Source organism: Ylistrum balloti, unplaced genomic scaffold (genome assembly GCF_031769215.1).
Source record: "Ylistrum balloti isolate Yb309-2 unplaced genomic scaffold, AGI_CSIRO_Ybal_v1 Utg372050, whole genome shotgun sequence".
Taxonomy (NCBI): Eukaryota; Metazoa; Mollusca; class Bivalvia; order Pectinida; family Pectinidae; genus Ylistrum; species Ylistrum balloti.
Genome location: NW_026782990.1, coordinates 42,548 through 69,825, shown reverse-complemented (window position 1 = coordinate 69,825; position 27,278 = coordinate 42,548). Strand labels below are relative to the sequence as shown.

The 27,278-nt window shown below is 37.7% G+C and overlaps 1 protein-coding gene across 1 annotated transcript in view; it reads right to left on the bottom strand.

Moving 5' to 3' along the window:
* Window positions 1–2,819: 2,819 nt before the first annotated feature.
* LOC132564196 (plexin-A4-like) overlaps window positions 2,820–27,278 on the bottom strand; it is a gene marked incomplete at its 5' end in the record, with an annotated part of 64,915 nt that continues 40,456 nt past the window's right edge. The window contains 12 exons of the mRNA XM_060228873.1: window positions 2,820–3,052; window positions 4,685–4,765; window positions 4,931–5,074; window positions 6,507–6,654; window positions 7,491–7,645; window positions 9,966–10,052; window positions 14,278–14,372; window positions 16,507–16,674; window positions 18,694–18,853; window positions 20,231–20,377; window positions 23,941–24,007; window positions 26,035–26,106. Of these exons, the coding sequence (XP_060084856.1) occupies window positions 2,960–3,052; window positions 4,685–4,765; window positions 4,931–5,074; window positions 6,507–6,654; window positions 7,491–7,645; window positions 9,966–10,052; window positions 14,278–14,372; window positions 16,507–16,674; window positions 18,694–18,853; window positions 20,231–20,377; window positions 23,941–24,007; window positions 26,035–26,106 (1,417 nt within the window). The remainder of the gene's footprint in view (window positions 3,053–4,684; window positions 4,766–4,930; window positions 5,075–6,506; window positions 6,655–7,490; window positions 7,646–9,965; window positions 10,053–14,277; window positions 14,373–16,506; window positions 16,675–18,693; window positions 18,854–20,230; window positions 20,378–23,940; window positions 24,008–26,034; window positions 26,107–27,278) is intronic.

Here is a 27,278-nt window from a genome sequence, read left to right as displayed (position 1 = left end):
TAGGTATAAATTTGATGGTACACAATACACCTGTATATATACTAGTGTAGGTATAAATTTGATGGTACACAATACACCTGTATATATACTAGTGTAGGTATAAATTTGATGGTACACAATACACCTGTATATATACTAGTGTAGGTATAAATTTGATGATACATGTATAAACAGTATAAAACATTAATTTATATCAAATACCTTTTACAAGTAAATATAAGAACATCCAAGTTATGTATAAGATTTTCGAAATGTCTTTCAGTAAAAATATATCATTTGTTTATACAACAATTTTCTATATACAAACATCTTATTGAAAACGATAATGCTAAATAGGTATTATAACACTTTTACTTGATGATTATCTGACCTCCTCTCTAATCCAGAATTGCCTCTATTGGGGCCAAATTCAGCCCCTTCAAATTCCGTCTTTACTAATCATAGCATACTCAGCTGTGATAAAGACCTCACCAAATTGGTCAGAACATCTAGTTCAAGGTGTACAGTTTAGAGCACTGTTGGTACTCATTGCCTGTCAAGCTTATCGCCATTCCGTCTGACAGAGGAAAGGGAAGTAACTCTTGGAGATCAGAATAAGTTCAGTAACTGTATATAAAGTAACATGATGACTGACTTATTTTTCTGTTCAATCTAAAAACTGAATAGACACAACTGGGGACTTCACAAATTTTCATTGGTATTATTTTGAAGGATCTATCTGGTAAAATTTAACTTCCCAGAAACCAACACAAAGACCCTATACAGCATCCATCCAGCACTCCTCAAGTGGTGACACCATAAAACTTTTTTTTCAAAATCCAAAATGGATACCTGTTGGCCATTTTGTTCCATTGATCAATCTCACAATTCAATAGGCACATCATATGGAAGACAAGAAACCTTCACAAATTCTAGAAACTCTAAGATACCAAGTTATTTCTGAGGAATAGAATTGTTTAACAAACAGACCCACTGCAGCCTTCTATCTGACTATGGCATTATGGACTAAAAACAAAACACAAAATATTAAACATATAAATCATGGTACTGGTATACCCTTCAAAAACCTCTTTTACCAATCAATATACCGGTATATAGATACAAATTATTGTCAGATCAAGCCGTTAGATACAGCCACATAGCATTGTACATTTGAATATAATTCTCAGAACATGTAAACACTGTATATTAATGACACATGTTTGGCATGATCATCCCATCATCATACACATCATTGCAATTACGTATCAACCTTTTCAAGGCTACATGTCAACAACTAATGAATACGTATTTGTGTTAGAATCAACCTATCACAATCAGGATTTTATGAAAACAATACTCTAAGACTGCCTCTTTCACTTTTCTGGCTTATCCTTGACCTCTATTATCCTTGCATGCTTTTGACCTTTTCGTTCCCCCTTTTCCTCCACTCTCAGCTTGTGACCTCCCCCATTTCAATAGCCTTTTTGGCCTATGCTGCATTGAATTCCCATCCTTTAACTGCCCCCCCCCCCCCCCCATCCCATCCCCACTCCTTACTCTTTTGGTGATCCTTTTTGGTGACCTTTGGCTATGACCTTGATACCCACCAACCTTTTGTCACTTTTTAACCTTCCTCTATCTTTTTCTAATCCATTTACAGTCATTTATGCTCCTCTTCTCATCCCTAACCTCTTCCTGACCCCAACCCCCAACCCCAACCCCCATCTTCTCCCTAACCCCAACCCCCATCTTCTCCCTATCCCTATCCTCTCCCCAACCCTAAACCCCATTTTCTCCCTACCCCTATCCTCTTTCCAACCCCAACCCCCATCTTCTCCCTACCCCTATCCTCTTCCCAACCCCAAACCCCATCTTCTCCCTACCCCTATCCTCTTTCCAACCCCAACCCCATCTTCTCCCTACCCCTATCCTCTTCCCAACCCCAACCCCCATCTCCTCCCTACCCCTATCCTCTTCCAAACCCCAACCCCCATCTTCTCCCTACCCCTATCCTCTTCCCAACCCCAAACCCCATCTTCTCCCTACCCCTATCCTCTTTCCAACCCCAACCCCATCTTCTCCCTACCCCTATCCTCTTCCCAACCCCAACCCCCATCTCCTCCCTACCCCTATCCTCTTCCAAACCCCAACCCCCATCTTCTCCCTACCCCTATCCTCTTCCCAACCCCAAACCCCATCTTCTCCCTACCCCTATCCTCTTCCCAACCCCAACCCCATTTTCTCCCTACCCCTATCCTCTTCCCAACCCCAACCCCCATCTCCTCCCTACCCCTATCCTCTTCCAAACCCCAACCCCCATCTTCTCCCTACCCATATCCTCTTCCCAACCCCAAACCCCATCTTCTCCCTACCCCTATCCTCTTTCAAACCCCAACCCCCATCTTCTCCCTACCACTATCATCTTCCCAACCCCAACCCCCATCTTCTCCCTACCCCTATCCTCTTCCAAACCCCATCTTCTCCTTTCCCAATTTTGTTTTTTTTCATATTGTACACATGCATCCTCTCATTCTTTCATGATTTCTCTCCCAAACTTTTTCTGGGTGTAAAGTCAGCAGCCTTATACCTGAAGTAACTGCTGGGATCTCAAAGGTAATGCTACAGTAACCCAGTATCATGATATCCACGTTGGTTACCAGCGATGTCACCAAGTATAATGATATCCACGTTAGTTACCATGTTGGTTACCAGTGATGTTACTCAGCATCATGATATCCACGTTGGTTACCACGTTGGTTACCAGTGATGTCACCCAGTATCATGATATCCACGTTGGTTACCAGCAATGTCACCCAGTATCATGATATCCACCTTGGTTACCAGTGATGTTACTCAGTATCAGATTTCTATGCATGCTTGCAACAATCTATAAATTCATCACATATTATCTATAGAATATAAGCTCTTAAGGGCATTCATTTTCATGTTCACATTTCTTTTTATCATACACTTGTGGTCACACCATGTCCATTTGTTGAATAACACTATCAAACTTCTCCCCTAGTTCTAGATCTTTGGTTTCTCTCTCTTCATCCAGGTCTGATATTATCTGTTGTAAAAAAAAAAGTTAAACTTTAACAAGTGAGGGATGACAGTATAGGATTCAGACAGGCTCGTTCTGTGGTAACCAAAGATTAATGACAGTATAGGATTCAGACAGGCTCCTTCTGTGGTAACCAAAGATTAATGACAGTATAGGATTCAGACAGGCTCCTTCTGTGGTAACCAAAGATTAATGACAGTATAGGATTCAGACAGGCTCCTTCTGTGGTAACCAAAGATTAATGACAGTATAGGATTCAGACAGGCTCCTTCTGTGGTAACCAAAGATTAATGACAGTATAGGATTCAGACAGGCTCCTTCTGTGGTAACCAAAGATTAATGACAGTATAGGATTCAGACAGGCTCCTTCTGTGGTAACCAAAGATTAATGACAGTATAGGATTCAGACAGGCTCCTTCTGTGGTAACCAAAGATTAATGACAGGTGTCTTTCTCTCATTATAGTTCTTACTCTTTAATGAAGTTTGTGATGTGATGACTCTGTACATATATTTGTAAGATCTCTATATCAAAATTACGTAGAAATTACTTTAAAGGAACTTACTGGTATGCTATGCATTAGAAAAATTTCAGATGAAAGTAATTCACATATATAAAACAATATTTCAAGGAAAAGACATATTTAAGAATCCAGATAAGACAGTATATCTTATTTAAAGACATATTCTAGAATACAGATGTGATAGTATATTTACATGATCTCTGTTTATGAATTTCCCCAAATAACTGCATTCTATGTCTCTCAAACGATCAGTGAGAAAGTGTCAATCTCTAGATCCAGTCTTCCGTAAAGACTTCCTGCATTTAACCCAAAGCCTCTCTAAAAAAGGCAACCTTTATAGAAAAATATCTGCCTTTAAAGGTCACCTGTATGTGACAAATACAGGTCTAAAACGATCACCTATATATCAGGAATACCTGTCTATAAGGGTCACATGTATATAACTGATACTTGTCTATAAAGACCACCTGTATGTAACAAATACTACCCTGTATAACAGGTACCTGTCTATAAAGACCACAAGTATGTAACAAATACTACCCTGTATAACATGTACCTGTCTATAAAGACCACCTGAATGTAATAAATACTACCATGTATAACAGGTACCTGTCTATAAAGACCACCTGTATGTAATAAATACTACCCTGTATAACAGGTACCTGTCTATAAAGACCACCTGTATGTAACAAATACTACCCTGTATAACAGGTACCTGTCTATAAAGACCACCTGTATGTAATAAATACTAACCTGTATAACAGGTACCTGTCTATAAAGACCACCTGTATGCAACAAATACTACCCTGTATAACAGGTACCTGGCTATAAAGATCACTAGTTTCAGGCTCCTTAGATGCAATGCAATTCTTATCAATTAAAAAGGTCACCTTTCTCAAGGACTACTCTTTGTTTTGCCAGTGGATGGTCTTAATGGACAGGTTTGATGATAGCTAATAGTGGTGGGGTTTAGCGTGTAAACTTACCTAAGACAATTACAACGGTGTTTGTTGACACAAAAATCTGCGACAACAATTAATATAGCTCATACAAATGTTTATATATGTATGATACTTTGTATGAAATGAGAACGTTTCATATCTTAATGATAATTACCTCATCAGAATATTTCTTAACCATGGAAAAAAGCTTCTTCAATGCAGGCAGTTTCTTCACTCTGATTCCCTGAGTCTGTTCCTGTAGAAAAAAAACCAAGAGTGCTTTTGACTTGTGATGGTGTTAAATTTCAGACTTTAGTGGTGTTACTTGAATTAGTCACAAAACTCAGTAATGCCTGATGCTTTGATCAGTCATGTGAGGTTACAACCAATCAGAACTTTGTCCTATACATGACAGACTTACCTGAGATATGGACTGCATCAGAGAATCAAACTGTTGTTTTGTCACAGGTTCACAACTCACACTTAGTTTCTCATAAAACTTTCTCATCTTCTCCTGGAACTTTGGAACATCATTGGCAAACAAAAGTTTGGCTGAGGAAGAATCCTGCAATACAACATAACATTGAACATCATAATCCTGAAGAATTATCTGACTTTCAGACAGAAAAGTCATAACGCAACTAAGGCAGTGTACTATCAATTTAATATGATGTTAAATAATGTTGAAATGATGTTAACATTAAAGCTTAGAATAAACACTTCATTGCTGACAGTATGTAAAAGGTTTGTTGGAGATTCGGATTGATCTACATTGATAAGTTTGGAAAAGGTCTGAAATGTTTGAATGACCTACTTTGGTGAGTGGAATAACTTTAATTAACCTTCATCTTGGTGAGTTTCCAAAAGAATGAAGTGACTAACTTTATTATTAAGTTTGGAACATGTTTAAGTAACCTAATTTACTAATTTTGGGAGAGGTTGAAGTGACCTACTTTAGTAAGACTGGAAGAGGTTGAAGTGACCTGCTTTAGTAAGAGTGGAAGAGGTTGAAGTGACCTACTTAAATAAGACTGGATGAGGTTGAAGTGACCTACTTTAGTAAGACTGGAGGAGGTTGAAGTGACCTACTTTAGTAAGACTGGAGAAGGTTGAAGAGACCTACTTTAGTAAAACTAGAAAAGGTTGAAGTAACCTACTTTAGCAAGAGTGGAAGAGGTTGAAGTGACCTACTTTAGTAAGACTACAAGATGTTGAAGTGACCTACTTTAGTAAGACTACAAGAAGTTGAAGAGACCTACTTTAGTAAGACTACAAGATGTTGAAGTGACCTACTTTAGTAAGACTAGAAAAGGTTGAAGTAACCTACTTTAGCAAGAGTGGAAGAGGTTGAAGTGACCTACTTTAGTAAGACTACAAGATGTTGAAGTGACCTACTTTAGTAAGACTAGAAGAAGTTGAAGTGACCTACTTTAGTAAGACTAGAAAAGGTTGAAGTAACCTACTTTAGCAAGATTGGAAGAGGTTGAATTGACCTCATTTATGAGTTTGGTAAAAGTTTAAGTGACCAAATGTACTTTAGTGAGTTTGGAAAAGGTTGATATGGTTTACATAATCTACTTTAGTGAGTTTGGAAAAGGTTGATATGGTTTACATAATCTACTTTAGTGAGTTTGGAAAAGGTTGATATGGTTTACATAATCTACTTTAGTGAGTTTGGAAAAGGTTGATATGGTTTACATAATCTACTTTAGTGAGTTTGGAAAAGGTTGATATGGTTTACATAATCTACTTTAGTGAGTTTGGAAAAGGTTGATATGGTTTACATAATCTACTTTAGTGAGTTTGGAAAAGGTTGATATGGTTTACATAATCTACTTTAGTGAGTTTGTAAAAGGTTGATATGGTTTACATAATCTACTTTAGTGAGTTTGGAAATGGCTGAACTTGTTTGCATGACTTTCTTTTCTGAGTGAAATAGAATTAAGTGACCTACTTGTGTTAATTTGAAAGAGGATAAAATTGTTTGAACAACCTACCTTGGTGAGTCTGGAAGAGGTTTGGGAGAAGACATCACTAAAGACAGATCTGACAACATCCAGACAGGGTATGACATGCTTTGCCAGGACAATGTCAAACAGGAGATCTGGACGGCTGATCCATAACGACCAAATCCTCATCGCATAACTGTAAACAAAACATTGTTAACTCAAATAAAATATACTACAGTCTTTTCTCATTGCAAACCCAGAAACGTATCAATATTGTATGCATTTATCACATAAAATATTCATATGTTAAACAATTTGAAGTACACCACGCTGGTGTTACTCAATTTGTGTAATAAACTTGTTGCAATAAATTTATTGTTCAATAAAACTTGAAAAGTATTGATAAAGAGATTTAGACCTACTGACAAAGTCTGATACAGACTGATTGATATACAGACCTGTTGACAAAGTCTGATACAGACTGACTGATATAGACACAGACCTACCCACGAAGTCTGATACAGACTGATTGATATAGACACAGGCCTACTGACAAAGTCTGATACAGGCTGATTGATATAGACACAGACCTACTGACAAAGTCTGATACAGGCTGATTGATATAGACACAGACCTACTGACAAAGTCTGATACAGACTGATTGATATAGACACGGACCTACTGACAAAGTCTGATACAGACTGACTGATATAGACACAGATTCTCACAAACTCTTGCTCCAAGGAAAGTCCGTTAAACACACCCCAAGGTTAGGTCATGATGATGTGACATTACCATGTAAAATTAAGAGATTTTTTGAAGAAATGTTAACCACAAGACCAACAGAAGTGTTCTTAGCCATGCTTTTAGTATGGAATGTCAGCTGAGTGTTCAATATTACAATGTTAAAAACAGTGTAAGAAAAAAATCATCAAACATCTTTGTTTTATACTTAGGAAAGACTATGGCAATTAAAGATTTCAGCAAGCCTTATTTTGTGTTGAATTAATCCTGCGTAGGAGATGTATTCACCATTCACTTTTCCAGTGGGTAACAATGTCTGGGTCAACACCATGTTCCTTTGCCATTTCCTCCAACATTTTAAAAAAGTAGCAGATCACTGGTGGTACACGGTTATCATCCAACACATTCTCAAAGATTGCATTTATGTAGTCTGCCAGCTTCAACTGCAACATCCAATATATTAACAATCTTGAACATTTGTTCTACCATTATTATAATCCCATGTACTCTCTAGAACAGAGTGCCAGGAAAGAAATGATATTTCAATGATTGAAAACAGATACTTAACTAACAGATCATTTCAAGTCTAGAAATGTTTATAGGATTTGTAAGTTTCAAGTAATGCCTATATGTTAATGTCAAATCTCAAGTCCAGAAACCTCAAACTGTCAAAGCCCATGTCTAGAGATGTCAAACTGTCAATTCTTCAGTCCAGAAATCTCAGACTGTCAAAGCCCATGTCTAGAGATATCAAACTGTCAATTCTTCAGTCCAGAAATTTCAAACTGTCAAAGCCCATGTCTAGAGATGTCAAACTGTCAATTCTTCAGTCCAGAAATCTCAGACTGTCAAAGCCCATGTCTAGAGATATCAAACTGTCAATTCTTCAGTCCAGAAATCTCAGACTGTCAAAGCCCATGTCTAGAGATATCAAACTGTCAATTCTTCAGTCCAGAAACCTCAAACTGTCAAAGCCCATGTCTAGAGATGTCAAACTGTCAATTCTTCAGTCCAGAAATCTCAGACTGTCAAAGCCCATGTCTAGAGATATCAAACTGTCAATTCTTCAGTCCAGAAACCTCAAACTGTCAAAGCCCATGTCTAGAGATGTCAAACTGTCAATTCTTCAGTCCAGAAATCTCAGACTGTCAAAGCCCATGTCTAGAGATATCAAACTGTCAATTCTTCAGTCCAGAAATCTCAGATTGTCAAAGCCCATGTCTAGAGATATCAAACTGTCAATTCTTCAGTCCAGAAACCTCAAACTGTCAAAGCCCATGTCTAGAGATGTCAAACTGTCAATTCTTCAGTCCAGAAATCTCAGACTGTCAAAGCCCATGTCTAGAGATATCAAACTGTCAATTCTTCAGTCCAGAAATTTCAAACTGTCAAAGCCCATGTCTAGAGATGTCAAACTGTCAATTCTTCAGTCCAGAAATCTCAGACTGTCAAAGCCCATGTCTAGAGATATCAAACTGTCAATTCTTCAGTCCAGAAATCTCAGACTGTCAAAGCCCATGTCTAGAGATATCAAACTGTCAATTCTTCAGTCCAGAAACCTCAAACTGTCAAAGCCCATGTCTAGAGATGTCAAACTGTCAATTCTTCAGTCCAGAAATCTCAGACTGTCAAAGCCCATGTCTAGAGATATCAAACTGTCAATTCTTCAGTCCAGAAACCTCAAACTGTCAAAGCCCATGTCTAGAGATGTCAAACTGTCAATTCTTCAGTCCAGAAATCTCAGACTGTCAAAGCCCATGTCTAGAGATATCAAACTGTCAATTCTTCAGTCCAGAAATCTCAGACTGTCAAAGCCCATGTCTAGAGATATCAAACTGTCAATTCTTCAGTCCAGAAACTTCAAACTGTCAAAGCCCATGTCTAGAGATGTCAAACTGTCAATTCTTCAGTCCAGAAATCTCAGACTGTCAAAGCCCATGTCTAGAGATATCAAACTGTCAATTCTTCAGTCCAGAAACCTCAAACTGTCAAAGCCCATGTCTAGAGATGTCAAACTGTCAATTCTTCAGTCCAGAAATCTCAGACTGTCAAAGCCCATGTCTAGAGATATCAAACTGTCAATTCTTCAGTCCAGAAACCTCAAACTGTCAAAGCCCATGTCTAGAGATGTCAAACTGTCAATTCTTCAGTCCAGAAATCTCAGACTGTCAAAGCCCATGTCTAGAGATGTCAAACTGTCAATTCTTCAGTCCAGAAATCTCAAACTGTCAAATCTCAAGTCTAGAGATGTCAAATTGTCAATTCTTCAGTCCAGAAATCTCAAACTGTCAATTCTCAAGTCTAGAGATGTCAAACTGTCAATTCTTCAGTCCAGAAATCTCAGACTGTCAAAGCCCATGTCTAGAGATGTCAAACTGTCAATTCTTCAGTCCAGAAACCTCAAACTGTCAAAGCCCATGTCTAGAGATGTCAAACTGTCAATTCTTCAGTCCAGAAATCTCAAACTGTCAAATCTCAAGTCTAGAGATGTCAAACTGTCAATTCTTCAGTCCAGAAATCTCAAACTGTCAAAGCCCAAGTCCAGAAATCTCAGACTGTCAAAGCCCATGTCTAGAGATGTCAAACTGTCAATTCTTCAGTCCAGAAATGTCTCTCAATGTGACTTCTTCAGTCCAGAAAAGTCGATAGGGTGTCAAGTCTCAAGTATTGGCTAAATATTATTTCTTAATGTCAATTCTGCAATCCAGGAAGGTTTAAATTGGGAGTCCAGATATGTCTAAGTGACGTTCACCGTGTTTTTACCTTGGTTTGTATAAGCCTGTTCAGGTACAGTTCTTCAATGTGAATGTGAGTCCCCCTGCCTTCCTTTTCATCTTCCTCTGGAAATGACTGGTGCATATAAAAAAAATTATTAACAGCCACAGGGGTAAACGTACCAAAAATTGTAATTGATTCTCTAAAGATGTACTTCCTTTCAGAATAAAAAGGATAAAAACTGCAGTATTAAATCTCAACGCTGGTGAAGATTTTTTGGAAAGAGTAGAATGAAGGAAACATATAGAAGTAAAAATAAAACAATATGTTCGAACACTTGTTTTATGGGTGTCAGAATAGGTGTATCTGGAAACTAGAACTAGGTCAGCCAGGGGCCTGTTATGTGGGTGGGAATCAGACTTTTTTATTTATAATAACAGTGACGTTGATCTTAGAACTTCGGAATATAAAAAGCAATATCCCAAGCAAGCACTTTAGGTAAGGAAGCATTATATGGAGTTTGATTTAGATTGGGCAATGCAAACTCAAGTTACCACACAACATCTGATTCTAGCTTATAGTTACAGTGATCTTTGACAAACTATTTAATACGCAAGTTCATTAAATTATTCAAATTTTTTTTCACTTATACATACGTCAGATTTTTCATTATAATTTAAATGCCAGAATGAGACCAGCTTTGACCTTTGGACCCAAATGGCAATCTATCTCAAACAAGCACTTTTGGTTTAGAGGCATTGCATCAAGTTTGAGTAAGACTTGCTACAGCAAACTCGAGCTATTCCACAAAATGGATTTTCCATTATAGTAACAATAACCTACACTTTTGAGTTCTGGGCCTAAAAAGTAATCCCTAGCAAGCAGTATGAGAGCACTGTAGGAATTTTGAGCATGAGGGGACCGTTGAGGGGGGGGGGGGGCTAATAATTCAATTTCACTTACATTGCAATCATTGTTACTTTTGGGTATTAAATAAATGATAATGTGAATAAGCTTGAAATTGTAAAGCACCAAAAAATGAATATTGAAAAAATCAACAGGAGAAGTAAGTATCTTAGCTACAAGGAAAAGTTGTAATTGTTCATAACAAATCATATCATCACGTATGCCATCAAAAACTTCACAAGTGATATTTCTTCAAAATGTCATCAATCACATTTTTTCAGCAAATAAATAAAACAAAAGATAAACAAGTCTATAGATATAAAGTCTAAAAAGATAAACAAGTCTATAGATATAAAGTCTATAAAGATATAAAGTCTATCAAGATAAACAAGTCTAAAAAGATAAACAAGTCTCAAAAGATAAACAAGTCTATAAAGATATACAAGTCTAAAAAGATATAAAGTCTATCAAATAAACAAGTCTATAAAGATATAAAGTCTATAAAGATAAACAAGTCTATAAAGATATAAAGTCTATAAAGATAAACAAGTCTATAAAGATAAACAAGTCTATAAAGATATAAAGTCTAAAAAGATATAAAGTCTATAAAGATATAAAGTCTAAAAAGATATAAAGTCTATAAAGATATAAAGTCTAAAAAGATATAAAGTCTATAAAGATATAAAGTCTATAAAGATAAACAAGTCTATAAAGATAAACAAGTCTATAAAGATATAAAGTCTAAAAAGATATAAAGTCTATAAAGATATAAAGTCTATAAAGATATAAAGTCTATAAAGATATAAAGTCTAAAAAGATATAAAGTCTATAAAGATATAAAGTCTATAAAGATAAACAAGTCTAAAAAGATATAAAGTCTATCAAGATAAACAAGTCTATAAAGATAAACAAGTCTATAAAGATATAAAGTCTATAAAGATAAACAAGTCTAAAAAGATAAACAAGTCTAAAAAGATATAACGTCTATAAAGATAAACAAGTCTATAAAGATATAAAGTCTAAAAAGATAAAAGTCTATAAAGATATAAAGTCTATAAAGATATAAAGTCTATAAAGATAAACAAGTCTATAAAGATAAACAAGTCTATAAAGATATAAAGTCTAAAAAGATATAAAGTCTAAAAAGATATAAAGTCTATAAAGATAAACAAGTCTATAAAGATATAAAGTCTAAAAAGATATAAAGTCTAAAAAGATATAAAGTCTATAAAGATATAAAGTCTAAAAAGATAAACAAGTCTATAAAGATATAAAGTCTAAAAAGATATAAAGTCTAAAAAGATATAAAGTCTATAAAGATATACAAGTCTATAAAGATATAAAGTCTAAAAAGATATAAAGTCTATAAAGATATAAAGTCTAAAAAGATATAAAGTCTATAAAGATATAAAGTCTATAAAGATATAAAGTCTATAAGATAAATAAGTCTATAAAGATATAAAGTCTATAAAGATAAAAAAGTCTATAAAGATATAAAGTCTATAAAGATAAAAAAGTCTATAAAGATATAAAGTCTATAAAGATAAACAAGTATAAAAAGATATAAAGTCTATAAAGATAAACAAGTCTATAAAGATATAAAGTCTAAAAAGATATAAAGTCTAAAAAGATATCAATATCAATTGATATATAACTGGGACCTACAGGATCACTGATATCTGACTTAGAGGATCATTGATGTCTGAGACCTACAGGATCACTGATGTCTGACCTACAGGATCACTAATATTTGAGACCTACAGGATCACTGATGTCTGACCTACAGGATCACTGATGTCTGAGACCTACAGGATCACTGATGTCTGACCTACAGGATCACTGATGTCTGAGACCTACAGGATTACTGATGTCTGATACCTACAGGATCACTGATGTCTGACCTATTGGATCACTAATATCCGAGACCTACAGGATCACTGATGTCTGAGACCTACAGGATCACTAATATTTGAGACCTACAGGATCACTGATGTCTGACCTACAGGATCACTGATGTCTGAGACCTACAGGATCACTGATGTCTGACCTACAGGATCACTAATATCTGAGACCTACAGGATCACTGATGTCTGACCTACAGGATCACTGATGTCTGAGACCTACAGGATCACTGATGTCTGAGACCTACAGGATCACTGATGTCTGAGACCTACAGGATCACTGATGTCTGACCTACAGGATCACTGATGTCTGAGACCTACAGGATCACTGATGTCTGAGACCTACAGGATCACTGATGTCTGATACCTACAGGATCACTGATGTCTGACCTATTGGATCACTAATATCCGAGACCTACAGGATCACTGATGTCTGAGACCTACAGGATCACTAATATTTGAGACCTACAGGATCACTGATGTCTGACCTACAGGATCACTGATGTCTGAGACCTACAGGATCACTGATGTCTGACCTACAGGATCACTGATGTCTGAGACCTACAGGATCACTGATGTCTGAGACCTACAGGATCACTGATGTCTGACCTACAGGATCACTGATGTCTGAGACCTACAGGATCACTGATGTCTGAGACCTACAGGATCACTGATGTCTGAGACCTACAGGATCACTGATGTCTGACCTACAGGATCACTGATGTCTGAGACCTACAGGATCACTGATGTCTGAGACCTACAGGATCACTGATGTCTGATACCTACAGGATCACTGATGTCTGACCTATTGGATCACTAATATCCGAGACCTACAGGATCACTGATGTCTGAGACCTACAGGATCACTAATATTTGAGACCTACAGGATCACTGATGTCTGACCTACAGGATCACTGATGTCTGAGACCTACAGGATCACTGATGTCTGACCTACAGGATCACTGATGTCTGAGACCTACAGGATCACTGATGTCTGAGACCTACAGGATCACTGATGTCTGATACCTACAGGATCACTGATGTCTGACCTATTGGATCACTAATATCCGAGACCTACAGGATCACTGATGTCTGAGACCTACAGGATCACTAATATTTGAGACCTACAGGATCACTGATGTCTGACCTACAGGATCACTGATGTCTGAGACCTACAGGATCACTGATGTCTGACCTACAGGATCACTGATGTCTGAGACCTACAGGATCACTGATGTCTGAGACCTACAGGATCACTGATGTCTGACCTACAGGATCACTGATGTCTGACCTATTGGATCACTAATATCCGAGACCTACAGGATCACTGATGTCTGACCTACAGGATCACTGATGTCTGAGACCTACAGGATCACTGATGTCTGAGACCTACAGGATCACTGATGTCTGAGACCTACAGGATCACTGATGTCTGAGACCTACAGGATCACTGATGTCTGACCTACAGGATCACTGATGTCTGAGACCTACAGGATCACTGATGTCTGAGACCTGATAGCTAAAGAATTATATCTTTACTTATCATTACTTACAATATGCCACTGTTTCTCTGCGGTCCAGCTTTTGTAACTGGTGACACTCTGGTCACTCAACAGCATGTCATTCATTGAAACTGACTCTGAATTCACTGTGTAGGAAAGATGATAATTAGGGCTATATTAAGAATGAAAGCTAATCTGGGGGTTCACCAAGAATTCAAGGTAACTACAATTTTAATCAAGATCTATAGGTTTGTCCATTAGAGTTCAATCAAGAGAAACAATGTTACTTGGATTAAATCAAGCATTACATACTAGTAATTACGGTAAAACAAAATGGTACTGTTGTTGAAGGTCATGAGACAATAACAGCTAGAGAAAACATAAAGCACCACATACAAAGTAATCTTGACTACCTGCAGTATGCTAACGTTATCACAAAAATCAAATCCATGAAATAACAAGACAGGAGACTATAACATGTCCTTCATATCAACATCACAAGATTTAAATTTGTTAAAATATCATTTTGAAAGAAAATCTCAAAAAATTTGATCTGTGAAAATATCTAGCTCTATGGTAACTAGATATAATCCTAAATCACTAAATATTCTATTGAAAATGTGTCAATGACAGCTGATTCTACTCCTGTTACCAAGGACATGCCTTTAACAGGTGTGAGATTTCCTGTCCCAACCGATGGATATTGAGACAGAGAGGGATTCTCCTTTCAATAAAATGAAATAAACACTCACCTAAGAAGGTCAGCAGGGTTTGAAAAAAATAATCACTAACAACCGTTTTGGTGAGATGGGGGATCTCATCTTTGCTAAATTAATAATCTTTTCCCTTTTGTGGAGATCGTTTTGGTGAGATGGGGGATCTCATCTTTGCTAAATTAATAATCTTTTCCCTTTTGTGGAGATCGTCTTGGTGAGATGGGGGATCTCATCTTTGCTAAATTAATAATCTTTTCCCTTTTGTGGAGATCGTCTTGGTGAGATGGGGGATCTCATCTTTGCTAAATTAATAATCTTTTCCCTTTTGTGCTAAATTAATAATCTTTTCCCTTTTGTGGAGATGTCTTGGTGAGATGGGGGATCTCATCTTTGCTAAATTAATAATCTTTTCCCTTTTGTGGAGATCGTCTTGGTGAGATGGGGGATCTCATCTTTGCTAAATTAATAATCTTTTCCCTTTTGTGGAGATCGTCTTGGTGAGATGGGGGATCTCATCTTTGCTAAATTAATAATCTTTTCCCTTTTGTGGAGATCGTCTTGGTGAGATGGGGGATCTCATCTTTGCTAAATTAATAATCTTTTCCCTTTTGTGGAGATCGTCTTGGTGAGATGGGGGATCTCATCTTTGCTAAATTAATAATCTTTTCCCTTTTGTGGAGATCGTCTTGGTGAGATGGGGGATCTCATCTTTGCTAAATTAATAATCTTTTCCCTTTTGTGGAGATCGTTTTGGTGAGATGGGGGATCTCATCTTTGCTAAATTAATAATCTTTTCCCTTTTGTGGAGATCGTCTTGGTGAGATGGGGGATCTCATCTTTGCTAAATTAATAATCTTTTCCCTTTTGTGGAGATCGTCTTGGTGAGATGGGGGATCTCATCTTTGCTAAATTAATAATCTTTTCCCTTTTGTGGAGATCGTTTTGGTGAGATGGGGGATCTCATCTTTGCTAAATTAATAATCTTTTCCCTTTTGTGGAGATCGTCTTGGTGAGATGGGGGATCTCATCTTTGCTAAATTAATAATCTTTTCCCTTTTGTGGAGATCGTTTTGGTGAGATGGGGGATCTCATCTTTGCTAAATTAATAATCTTTTCCCTTTTGTGGAGATCGTTTTGGTGAGATGGGGGATCTCATCTTTGCTAAATTAATAATCTTTTCCCTTTTGTGGAGATCGTTTTGGTGAGATGGGGGATCTCATCTTTGCTAAATTAATAATCTTTTCCCTTTTGTGGAGATCGTTTTGGTGAGATGGGGGATCTCATCTTTGCTAAATTAATAATCTTTTCCCTTTTGTGGAGATCGTTTTGGTGAGATGGGGGATCTCATCTTTGCTAAATTAATAATCTTTTCCCTTTTGTGGAGATCACTTATCTCATCCCCAAGGGGTTAAAAGATCCTATTAATCGAATGAACACAAAAGCCTATAAAGTACTGTACAATATTTTCAAGGGGATCAATTTTTACGGTTTTACAAAACATGGCTGTTTTGTGGACACCTGATTTTTTGGACCACCATTTTGTGGACCACCATTTCACACTTACTGTAGACATCAGGATCCTCTGGGTCGTCAGAAATCAGAAGGGCCATACAACTGCCATCTTTTACATTGTAGTGACGGAGAGTGTTGTGACACACGTATCCCTCGCGTTTCATACTCGTCCGATCTATGTCATTCAGTACCAGTTTACCGCCCTTCCCAGCATGCCACTCTGAAAAGGATATTTTTTATTCCATTTTAAACACATAGCTTTAGCGGAATCATGTATTATGAAAAAAATTAATAATAACAAGACGGCCATAGGGCTTTATCTTCACTCACCTGGTTTAGTTTGTTGTAATTGATGAGTTTAAACAATTAGGCCTAACCTGTCCTCCCGAGGAAGACAAAATCAAGGTATACATACAGAAGGCAGATTTTAAGGAATTTGCTCTATTTCCCCTATTTGGCACCACCCTTTTCCCTCTTAAGGGAGTGGAGACTCATTGTTTATAATAAAAACTCCATGGACTCCTACAGAAGGAGTAGATTTTACAGAGTTTGATCTTTTTCTCTATTTTGGAGCCTCCCACCCTGGGGGCTGAAACCCAATATTTATACTCATTTCCCATCATCTAAGCAGGCTTCCGACCAAATTTTAAAGAAATTGATAATTTTTTTCCCTTCGGGCCCTGGGCCCCACCCCTCTCATTTAAAATGATACTTTGTTTCATGTGGTGATGAGTGAAGATGAAGAAGTCCAAACGCTGTTCGGGTGTTGAAGGTTTATTCAGATGCAGGCTATGGAGAGACGGAACACTCACATGCCTTCAGGAATCGATACAAACTGGCTAGAAAAGTGGTTGTATTTATACTAGTCATGTTAATGAACTGATAATGTACTATTACCCATTACCTAACAGGTAACTTAGGATAGTGTAATATATGAGTTATGGGCATGGTCTTACACATAAATCACAATAGATTACACTGACCTTCATACAGACTGCTTGGATAGGCTTCAGGTAATGACTTATATAAACAGGGAATGAATTAATACATGAACGTGTGTAGTAGATCAGTAACGACAGAATGCCTAAATTAACAAAGGCAGATACATTATGATGAACATCTGACTTATGTCTTGCAAAATTTTGAATAATTTAATCTTACATATTAACTTTTAATACTTCAAATTCAAGGGGGATTAGACCCGCCCTTTTTACAAAACTGATCTCTCAATGCTTAAGTATGCTTCAGACCAAACATAACAATATCCTACTTTTCCTGACGAACAAAACAGATTCTAAAGAACATCGGTAGAATTTCCCTATGGTACCCTGCCCTTTAGGCCCAAGGGGGCCCAGACCCACCATCTATATATTTTTTTTTTCTTTCCCCAAGGATGCTTCAGGGCAAATTTGGTTAAAATCCTCTTAGTCCTTCATGACTAGAAGCAATTTAAAGGAAAAGTTGACAGACGCTGGTCACCACAATATCTCTATAACTCAACCAGCCCTTTGTTGGGCCAGGTGAGCTAACCAGCCCTTTGTTGGGCCAGGTGAGCTAACCAGCCCTTTGTTGGGCCAGGTGAGCCTGTCTATAAAGATCTTATCTCTAATCTCAGACCTCAGTTGGATAATCAACAAATAACCTTAATCATAGTTTCAAATGATAAACTGTTGAATGAAACAAATTTACATAACTGTTTGATCAACTTTGTTTCAAATCAACTCTAAAGGTTATGCATCTTTCACATAACATCCTTGTACAACTGGTCTGATATAATGCAATACTCAACATGTTGTCCCATGTTACTTACAGAAGACAAGCTCCTAAGGTGTGAAGAACAGGAAAGACAAGCTTGATTCTACAGATTTCGATGCTGCAGAGAGGTTTTATGTGTAAATCTGGAGCTTGCACGTTTCTGTACAGACTTTGAACCATATTTTGATTTGACAAGGATTTACTAGAGACAATGTATAATTTCATGTTAGCTTACCAAGTAGGAGTTCCTCAGGTGTAAACTAACAGTTCTAATATGACCTGTGTGTGACAAAACTTACCAAAATGAGCTCCTCAGGTGTGAACTGTCAACTTGTTTGACCTGTATAGGACAAAACTTACCGAGAATGAGCTCCTCAGGTGTGAACTGTCAACTTGTTTGACCTGTATAGGACAAAACTTACCGAGAATGAGCTCCTCAGGTGCGAACTGTCAACTTGTTTGACCTGTATAGGACAAAACTTACCGAGAATGAGCTCCTCAGGTGTGAACTGTAACTCTGAAGCTGGCTTGTTCTTGTAGATTCTGTACATACATTTGGCCTTGACCTGTGTGATGGTGTCACAGTCTAGCACAGTGACCTGGTAGCGATGGCTCTTTTTACCATTTAAGTCCACTTCCAATGTCTGAAGATTACATTATTAAAATTTTAACAAATCCACCTCCAATGTCTGAAGATTACATGATCAAGATTTTAACAAATCCACCTCCAATGTCTGAAGATTACATTATTAAAATTTTAACAAATCCACCTCCAATGTCTGAAGATTACATTATTAAAATTTTAACAAATCCACCTCCAATGTCTGAAGATTACATTATTAAAATTTTAACAAATCCACCTCCAATGTCTGAAGATTACATTATTAAAATTTTAACAAATCCACCTCCAATGTCTGAAGATTACATTATTAAAATTTTAACAAATCCACCTCCAATGTCTGAAGATTACATTATTAAAATTTTAACAAATCCACCTCCAATGTCTGAAGATTACATGATCAAGATTTTAACAAATCCACTTCCAATGTCTGAAGATTACATGATCATGATCAAGATTTTAACAAATCCACCTCCAATGTCTGAAGATTACATGATCAAGATTTTAACAAATCCACCTCCAATGTCTGAAGATTACATTATTAAAATTTTAACAAATCCACCTCCAATGTCTGAAGATTACATTATTAAAATTTTAACAAATCCACCTCCAATGTCTGAAGATTACATGATCAAGATTTTAACAAATCCACCTCCAATGTCTGAAGATTACATTATTAAAATTTTAACAAATCCACCTCCAATGTCTGAAGATTACATTATTAAAATTTTAACAAATCCACCTCCAATGTCTGAAGATTACATGATCAAGATTTTAACAAATCCACCTCCAATGTCTGAAGATTACATTATTAAAATTTTAACAAATCCACCTCCAATGTCTGAAGATTACATTATTAAAATTTTAACAAATCCACCTCCAATGTCTGAAGATTACATATCAAGATTTTAACAAATCCACCTCCAATGTCTGAAGATTACATTATTAAAATTTTAACAAATCCACCTCCAATGTCTGAAGATTACATGATCAAGATTCTAACAAATCCACCTCCAATGTCTGAAGATTACATGATCAAGATTTTAACAAATCCACCTCCAATGTCTGAAGATTACATTATTAAAATTTTAACAAATCCACCTCCAATGTCTGAAGATTACATTATTAAAATTTTAACAAATCCACCTCCAATGTCTGAAGATTACATGATCAAGATTTTAACAAATCCACCTCCAATGTCTGAAGATTACATGATCAAGATTTTAACAAATCCACCTCCAATGTCTGAAGATTACATGATCAAGATTTTAAACGAGATATTCAACACTGATAATAAACTGTTTTTCTATCAACATCTCATACAAATTGATTTATAACACAAAGCTACCAGGCCTGAAAATATCATAGATTCTACCTATACCAGTTGCCAGGTAAAACTTACCAGGGACTCGTATGACAGGTCCATCTTCAGTAGACGTTCCTCAGCAAGTGTCTCTTTGGATTCGAGAGTTACAGCATCGATTGGACCTTTCTCCATGACTGTCTGTGCGGCCTTGTACAACATAAACAGCTGTTGCCCTCCACCACCCTACAATAATACTAGTATTTATAATGATTGGCTAAATGTACCACCCTCGAATGTCTTTAATAGAACATTCAACTGCATGGGTGTGGGAAGGTAGAACATTCTACTGTGTGAGTGTGGGTAAGTAGAACATTCAACTGCATAGGTGTGGGTAGGTAGAACATTCAACTGCATGGTGAGGGTAGGTAGAACATTCTACTGTATGGGTGTGGGTAGGTAGAACATTCTACTGTATGGGTGAGGGTAGGTAGAACATTCTACTGTATTTGTGTGGGTAGGTAGAACATTCTACTGTATGGTGAGGGTAGGTAGAACATTCTACTGTATGGGTGTGGGTAGGTAGAACATTCAACTGCATGGGTGTGGGAAGGTAGAACATTCTTATGTATGTGTGTGGGAAGGTAGAATATTCTACTGTATGGGTGAGGGTAGGTAGAACATTCTACTGTATAGGTGTGGGTAGGTAGAACATTCTACTGTATGGGTGTGGGTAGGTAGAACATTCTACTGTATGGGTGAGGGTAGGTAGAACTTTCTACTGTATGGGTGTGGGTAGGTAGAACATTCTACTGTATGGGTGTGGGTAGGTAGAACATTCTACTGTATGGGTGAGGGTAGGTAGAACATTCTACTGTATGTGTGTGGGTAGGTAGAACATTCTACTGTATGGGTGAGGGTAGGTAGAACATTCTACTGTATGGGTGTGGGTAGGTAGAACATTCTACTGTATGGGTGTGGGTAGGTAGAACATTCTACTGTATGGGTGTGGGTAGGTAGAACATTCTACTGTATGGGTGTGGGTAGGTAGAACATTCTACTGTATGGGTGAGGGTAGGTAGAACATTCTACTGTATGTGTGTGTGGGTAGGTGTGGGTAGAACATTCTACTGTATGGGTGTGGGTAGGTAGAACATTCTACTGTATGGGTGTGGGTAGGTAGAACATTCTACTGTATGGTGTGGGTAGGTAGAACATTCTACTGTATGGTGTGGGTAGGTAGAACATTCTACTGTATGGGTGTGGGTAGGTAGAACATTCTACTGTATGGGTGTGGGGTAGAACATTCTACTGTATGTGTGTGGGTAGGTAGAACATTCTACTGTATGGGTGTGGGTAGGTAGAACATTCTACTGTATGGGTGTGGGTAGGTAGAACATTCTACAGTATGGGTGTGGGTAGGTAGAACATTCTACTGTATGGGTGTGGGTAGGTAGAACATTCTACTGTATGGGTGTGGGTAGGTAGAACATTCTATTGTATGGGTGTGGGTAGGTAGAACATTCTACTGTATAGGTGTGGGTAGGTAGAACATTCTACTGTATGGGTGAGGGTAGGTAGAACATTCTACTGTATGGGTGTGGGTAGGTAGAACATTCTACAGTATGGGTGAGGGTAGGTAGAACATTCTACTGTATAGGTGTGGGTAGGTAGAACATTCTATTGTATGGGTGTGGGTAGGTAGAACATTCTACTGTATGGGTGAGGGTAGAACATTCTACTGTATGGGTGTGGGTAGGTAGAACATTCTACTGTATGGGTGTGGGTAGGTAGAACATTCTACTGTATGGGTGTGGGTAGGTAGAACATTCTACTGTATGGGTGTGGGTAGGTAGAACATTCTACTGTATGGGTGTGGGTAGGTAGAACATTCAACTGCATGGGGTGTGTATGGTGTGGGTAGGTAGAACATTCTACTGTATGGTGTGGGTAGGTAGAACATTCTACTGTATGGGTGTGGGTAGGTAGAACATTCTACTGTATGGGTGTGGGTAGGTAGAACATTCTACTGTATGGGTGTGGGTAGGTAGAACATTCTACTGTATGAGTGTGGGTAGGTAGAACATTCTACTGTATGTGTGTGGGTAGGTAGAACATTCTACTGTATGGGTGAGGGTAGGTAGAACATTCTACTGTATGGGTGTGGGTAGGTAGAACATTCTACTGTATGTGTGTGGGTAGGTAGAACATTCTACTGTATGGGTGTGGGTAGTTAGAACATTCTACTGTATGGGTGTGGGTAGGTAGAACATTCTACTGTATGGGTGTGGGTAGGTAGAACATTCTACTGTATGGGTGAGGGTAGGTAGAACATTCTACTGTATGGGTGAGGGTAGGTAGAACATTCTACTGTATGGGTGTGGGTAGGTAGAACATTCTACTGTATGGGTGTGGGTAGGTAGAACATTCTACTGTATGGGTGAGGGTAGGTAGGTAGAACATTCTACTGTATGGGTGTGGGTAGGTAGAACATTCTACTGTATGGGTGTGGGTAGGTAGAACATTCTACTGTATGGGTGAGGGTAGGTAGAACATTCTACTGTATGGGTGTGGGTAGGTAGAACATTCTACTGTATGGGTGAGGGTAGGTAGAACATTCTACTGTATGTGTGTGGGTAGGTAGAACATTCTACTGTATGGGTGAGGGTAGGTAGAACATTCTACTGTATGGGTGAGGGTAGGTAGAACATTCTACTGTATGGGTGAGGGTACTGTATGGGTGTGGGTAGGTAGAACATTCTACTGTATGGGTGTGGGTAGGTAGAACATTCTACTGTATGGGTGAGGGTAGGTAGAACATTCTACTGTATGGGTGTGGGTAGGTAGAACATTCTACTGTATGGGTGAGGGTAGGTAGAACATTCTACTGTATGTGTGTGGGTAGGTAGAACATTCTACTGTATGAGTGTGGGTAGGTAGAACATTCTACTGTATGGGTGTGGGTAGGTAGAATATTCTACTCTATGGGTGTGGGAAGGTAGAACATTTTACTGTATGGGTGAGGGTTGGTAGAACATTTTACTGTATGGTGAGGGTAGGTAGAACATTCTACAATATGGGTGTGGGTAGGTAGAACATTCTACTGTATTGGTGTGGGTAGGTAGAACATTCTACTGTATTGGTGTGGGTAGGTAGAACATTCTACTGTATGGTGAGGGTAGGTAGAACATTCTACAGTATGGGTGTGGGTAGGTAGAACATTCTACTGTATGGGTGTGGGTAGGTAGAACATTCTACTGTATGGGTGTGGGTAGGTAGAACATTCTACTGTATGTGTGTGGGTAGGTAGAACATTCTACTGTATGGGTGAGGGTAGGTAGAACATTCTACTGTATGGGTGATGGGTGAGGGTAGGGTAGGTAGAACATTCTACTGTATGGGTGTGGGTAGGTAGAACATTCTACTGTATGTGTGTGGGTAGGTAGAACATTCTACTGTATGGGTGTGGGTAGGTAGAACATTCTACTGTATGGGTGAGGGTAGGTAGAACATTCTACTGTATGGGTGTGGGTAGGTAGAACATTCTACTGTATGGGTGTGGGTAGGTAGAACATTCTACTGTATGGGTGAGGGTAGGTAGAACATTCTACTGTATAGGTGTGGGTAGGTAGAACATTCTACTGTATAGGTGTGGGTAGGTAGAACATTCTACTGTATGGTGAGGGTAGGTAGAACATTCTACTGTATGGGTGTGGGTAGGTAGAACATTCTACTGTATGGGTGTGGGTAGGTAGAACATTCTTATGTAGTAGTTGTTAGATTAAAGTGCCATTGATATTTTAACAAACCTTAAGGTAAGGAAACAATGATAGGCTCATCCAATCAGATAGCAGCTTCTGTGTGATGGAGTCTGACCTGAAACCAAGAATATCACTGTAAAGGTACTGGTCAGAAATACCTGTATTGGGTACAAATATAGCTTTCTGGTTGTGGGTTATCTCCCCTGATCTTAAGGTACAGAACTGATATTCAATAAGCAGAAATAAGCTTCCTTGAGAAGTGATGTCACAATTAATGGTTCCAGAGATGCAAACACACAAGAGGTCCCTAGGGCCTGGCATGTTATTTAACTCAGACATGTAAATGATACCAGTATTTGTTGTGGGAACAATCATCTTAAGATTTCAGTAGTAAACGTAACAAAAACAATATCGTTCTTTTCAATTTCTCAGGACTGGAGTGAAACTTAAAATGTGTTTCAGAAAGACCTTAAAGATTGCAAGTACATAGTCATTTAGATCCCCCACCCATGTACATTTGTAAAATATATACATTTAAAGTCAGCAACATGGAACACTAAAGTATTGAAACCATTTCTTGTTTATGTTAAGATTAATGTTCTGTTGAAAGTGATCAGTATAATAACGATGCAGTAGCATAACACTGTGAATATTAAAACAGGCTAATCATACATCTACATTCTTTTATTCAATGGTAATGATAGAATATTTGTTACTTAATTTCAGTGATGCTGGTCAATCAATGGTTCTTTTACTGCTTAAGTATGACAACACAGTGAAATGGTTTACACATTAATAACATACAATACAGCATCTAATGGTCAGATATGTAAAATTACAGGAAAGTTACTATCAGGAAAACAAATCACAACCGATGATAGTGCAACATCACTTCTTACATCAGACTTCTAAAAACATTTCGAAGATTCACTGTCATAGGTTTATTAGGGCTTTTTACTAACTTGTGAAAAGACCTATTGTTATTGTTTTGTTTCTTTTTTTTATGCTTCTTCAGTGATTTTATGGCGTCTGAATTTCCGAATTGGTAAGATATATCTTTACAGTCTTTTAAATGTCTTTTAAGACATGGTCTATAGGTGTGAACTGATATCTTATTTCAAAAATTATAAAATTCCAATATGGCAGATATGATGCGATATATATCAGCCAATCAGGTCACAGCAGCTTCATAAATTGGAGAAAATGCCGATAATCAAAACTTGAACAAGGGGATAAGGAAACAAGTTTACCAAGCGCGTCTCGTCATAATTCATTTGTTCCTTCAAAAGATAACTTGCAGAAAGCATTCAGTTAAAGTACAGAAAGATATCAGCCAACCAGGTCACTGCAGTCACATGAAATACTGTACGCATATAGTTTGCTGACATTAGAACTTGAACAAAAAGGTAATAAGTCTACAAAGCAAGTTTCCTAAAATTCCTTCATAAGATAATATACAGGAAGCATTCCCATAGAGTGATTAAAGAAACCAGCCAATCAAGTCACAGCAGTCTCATTCAATATGCATAGAATTCACCATTAATCAAACTTGGGCAAGGGATTATGGTAACAAGTGTACCAATCAAGTTTAAAGAAAATTCAATCAGTCCTTTTAAAGATATGCTGACAGCAGCATCCGGATAGACAGAACACACCTGAATATCAATGGGTGGGGAAAATGAAAATAAGTCAGGACCCAAGTTCATCTGTTTTGATCCATGTATATAGAACAATGTGAGGTTTGGAACATAGAGATTGACCTACCTCCTAAACAATGTGAGGTTTGGAACATAGAAATTGACCTACCTCCTAAACAGTGTGAGGTTTGGAACATACAGATCAACCAACCTCCTAAACAGTGTGAGGTTTGGAACATAGAGATTGACCAACCTCCTAAACAATGTGAGGTTTGGAACATAGAGATTGACCAACCTCCTAAACAATGTGAGGTTTGGAACATACTGACTGACCAACTTCCTAAACAATGTCAGGTTTGGAACATACAGATTGACCTACCTCCTAAACAATGTGAAGTTTAGAACATACAGATTGACCAACCTCCTAAACAATGTGAGGTTTGGAACATACAGATTGACCTACCTCCTAATCATTGTCAGGTTTGGAACATACAGATTGACCTACCTCCTAAACAGTACTTTGTACTGTTTACGTGAAGCACCAGCAATAAGTTTGTGCAGCAGTTCTTCAATCACTCTGAAGTAAAAAAAAAGTTGAAAAATAATAAAGATCAAAAGAAAAGAAAAAAGAATGAGTAGGTTTGATGTAAGCAATGAACTGTGATAATTTGGCAATGAAAATCACAAAGAGTGAGAGAGCTAAGTGTGAATAGAATAGAAGTTCTTATAACACAATCAGTAGCAGATTGGAGTGTGATGTTTCAATGACTATAGGTCACCCTCATCAGACAAATGACCAGTGTGGAGCCTACTAGCACTGACGTGAGTAGTGTGCAAGATGGTACAACATTGACCAACTTTTTCGGCTGCACTATAATCCTGTACACTAAGGTCAAAAATAGTGTGACGAGATGGTAAACAGATTACAGACCAAACCATACACCAGATGGTAACAATGTACTGTAGTCAATTCAGCTATGCTTTGTTTAACACTTGGTCATAGAGTTTGCTGCGTGGAATGATCTGTAAGTGCAGATTTATTGATCCGTGACGTATGATTTTGCTGCGTGGAATGATCTGTAAGTGCAGATTTATTGATCCGTGACGTATGATTTTGCTGCGTGGAATGATCTGTAAGTGCAGATTTATTGATCCGTGACATATGATTTTGCTGCGTGGAATGATCTGTAAGTGCAGATTTATTGATCCGTGACGTATGATTTTGCTGCGTGGAATGATCTGTAAGTGCAGATTTATTGATCCGTGACATATGATTTTGCTGCGTGGAATGATCTGTAAGTGCAGATTTATTGATCCGTGACGTATGATTTTGCTGCGTGGAATGATCTGTAAGTGCAGATTTATTGATCCGTGACGTATGATTTTGCTGCGTGGAATGATCTGTAAGTGCAGATTTATTGATCCGTGACATATGATTTTGCTGCGTGGAATGATCTGTAAGTGCAGATTTATTGATCCGTGACGTATGATTTTGCTGCGTGGAATGATCTGTTAGTGCAGATTTATTGATCAGGGATTGTGAATGTTTTCATTCTATTCGTGTGTAATTTTTTGCCTTCTTGGGATTCCATATGGTTTTAATATTCATTGATTAGACCCCAAATCTCCTGCATCCAATTTTGTATACACATTCTGCGACATTTTCTATGGGTGGTTTATCCTCAGGTTGGACTAGGATATGTCGGAGAGTCTTGTGAGGTTTCATGGTCACTGCAATGCCATGACCAT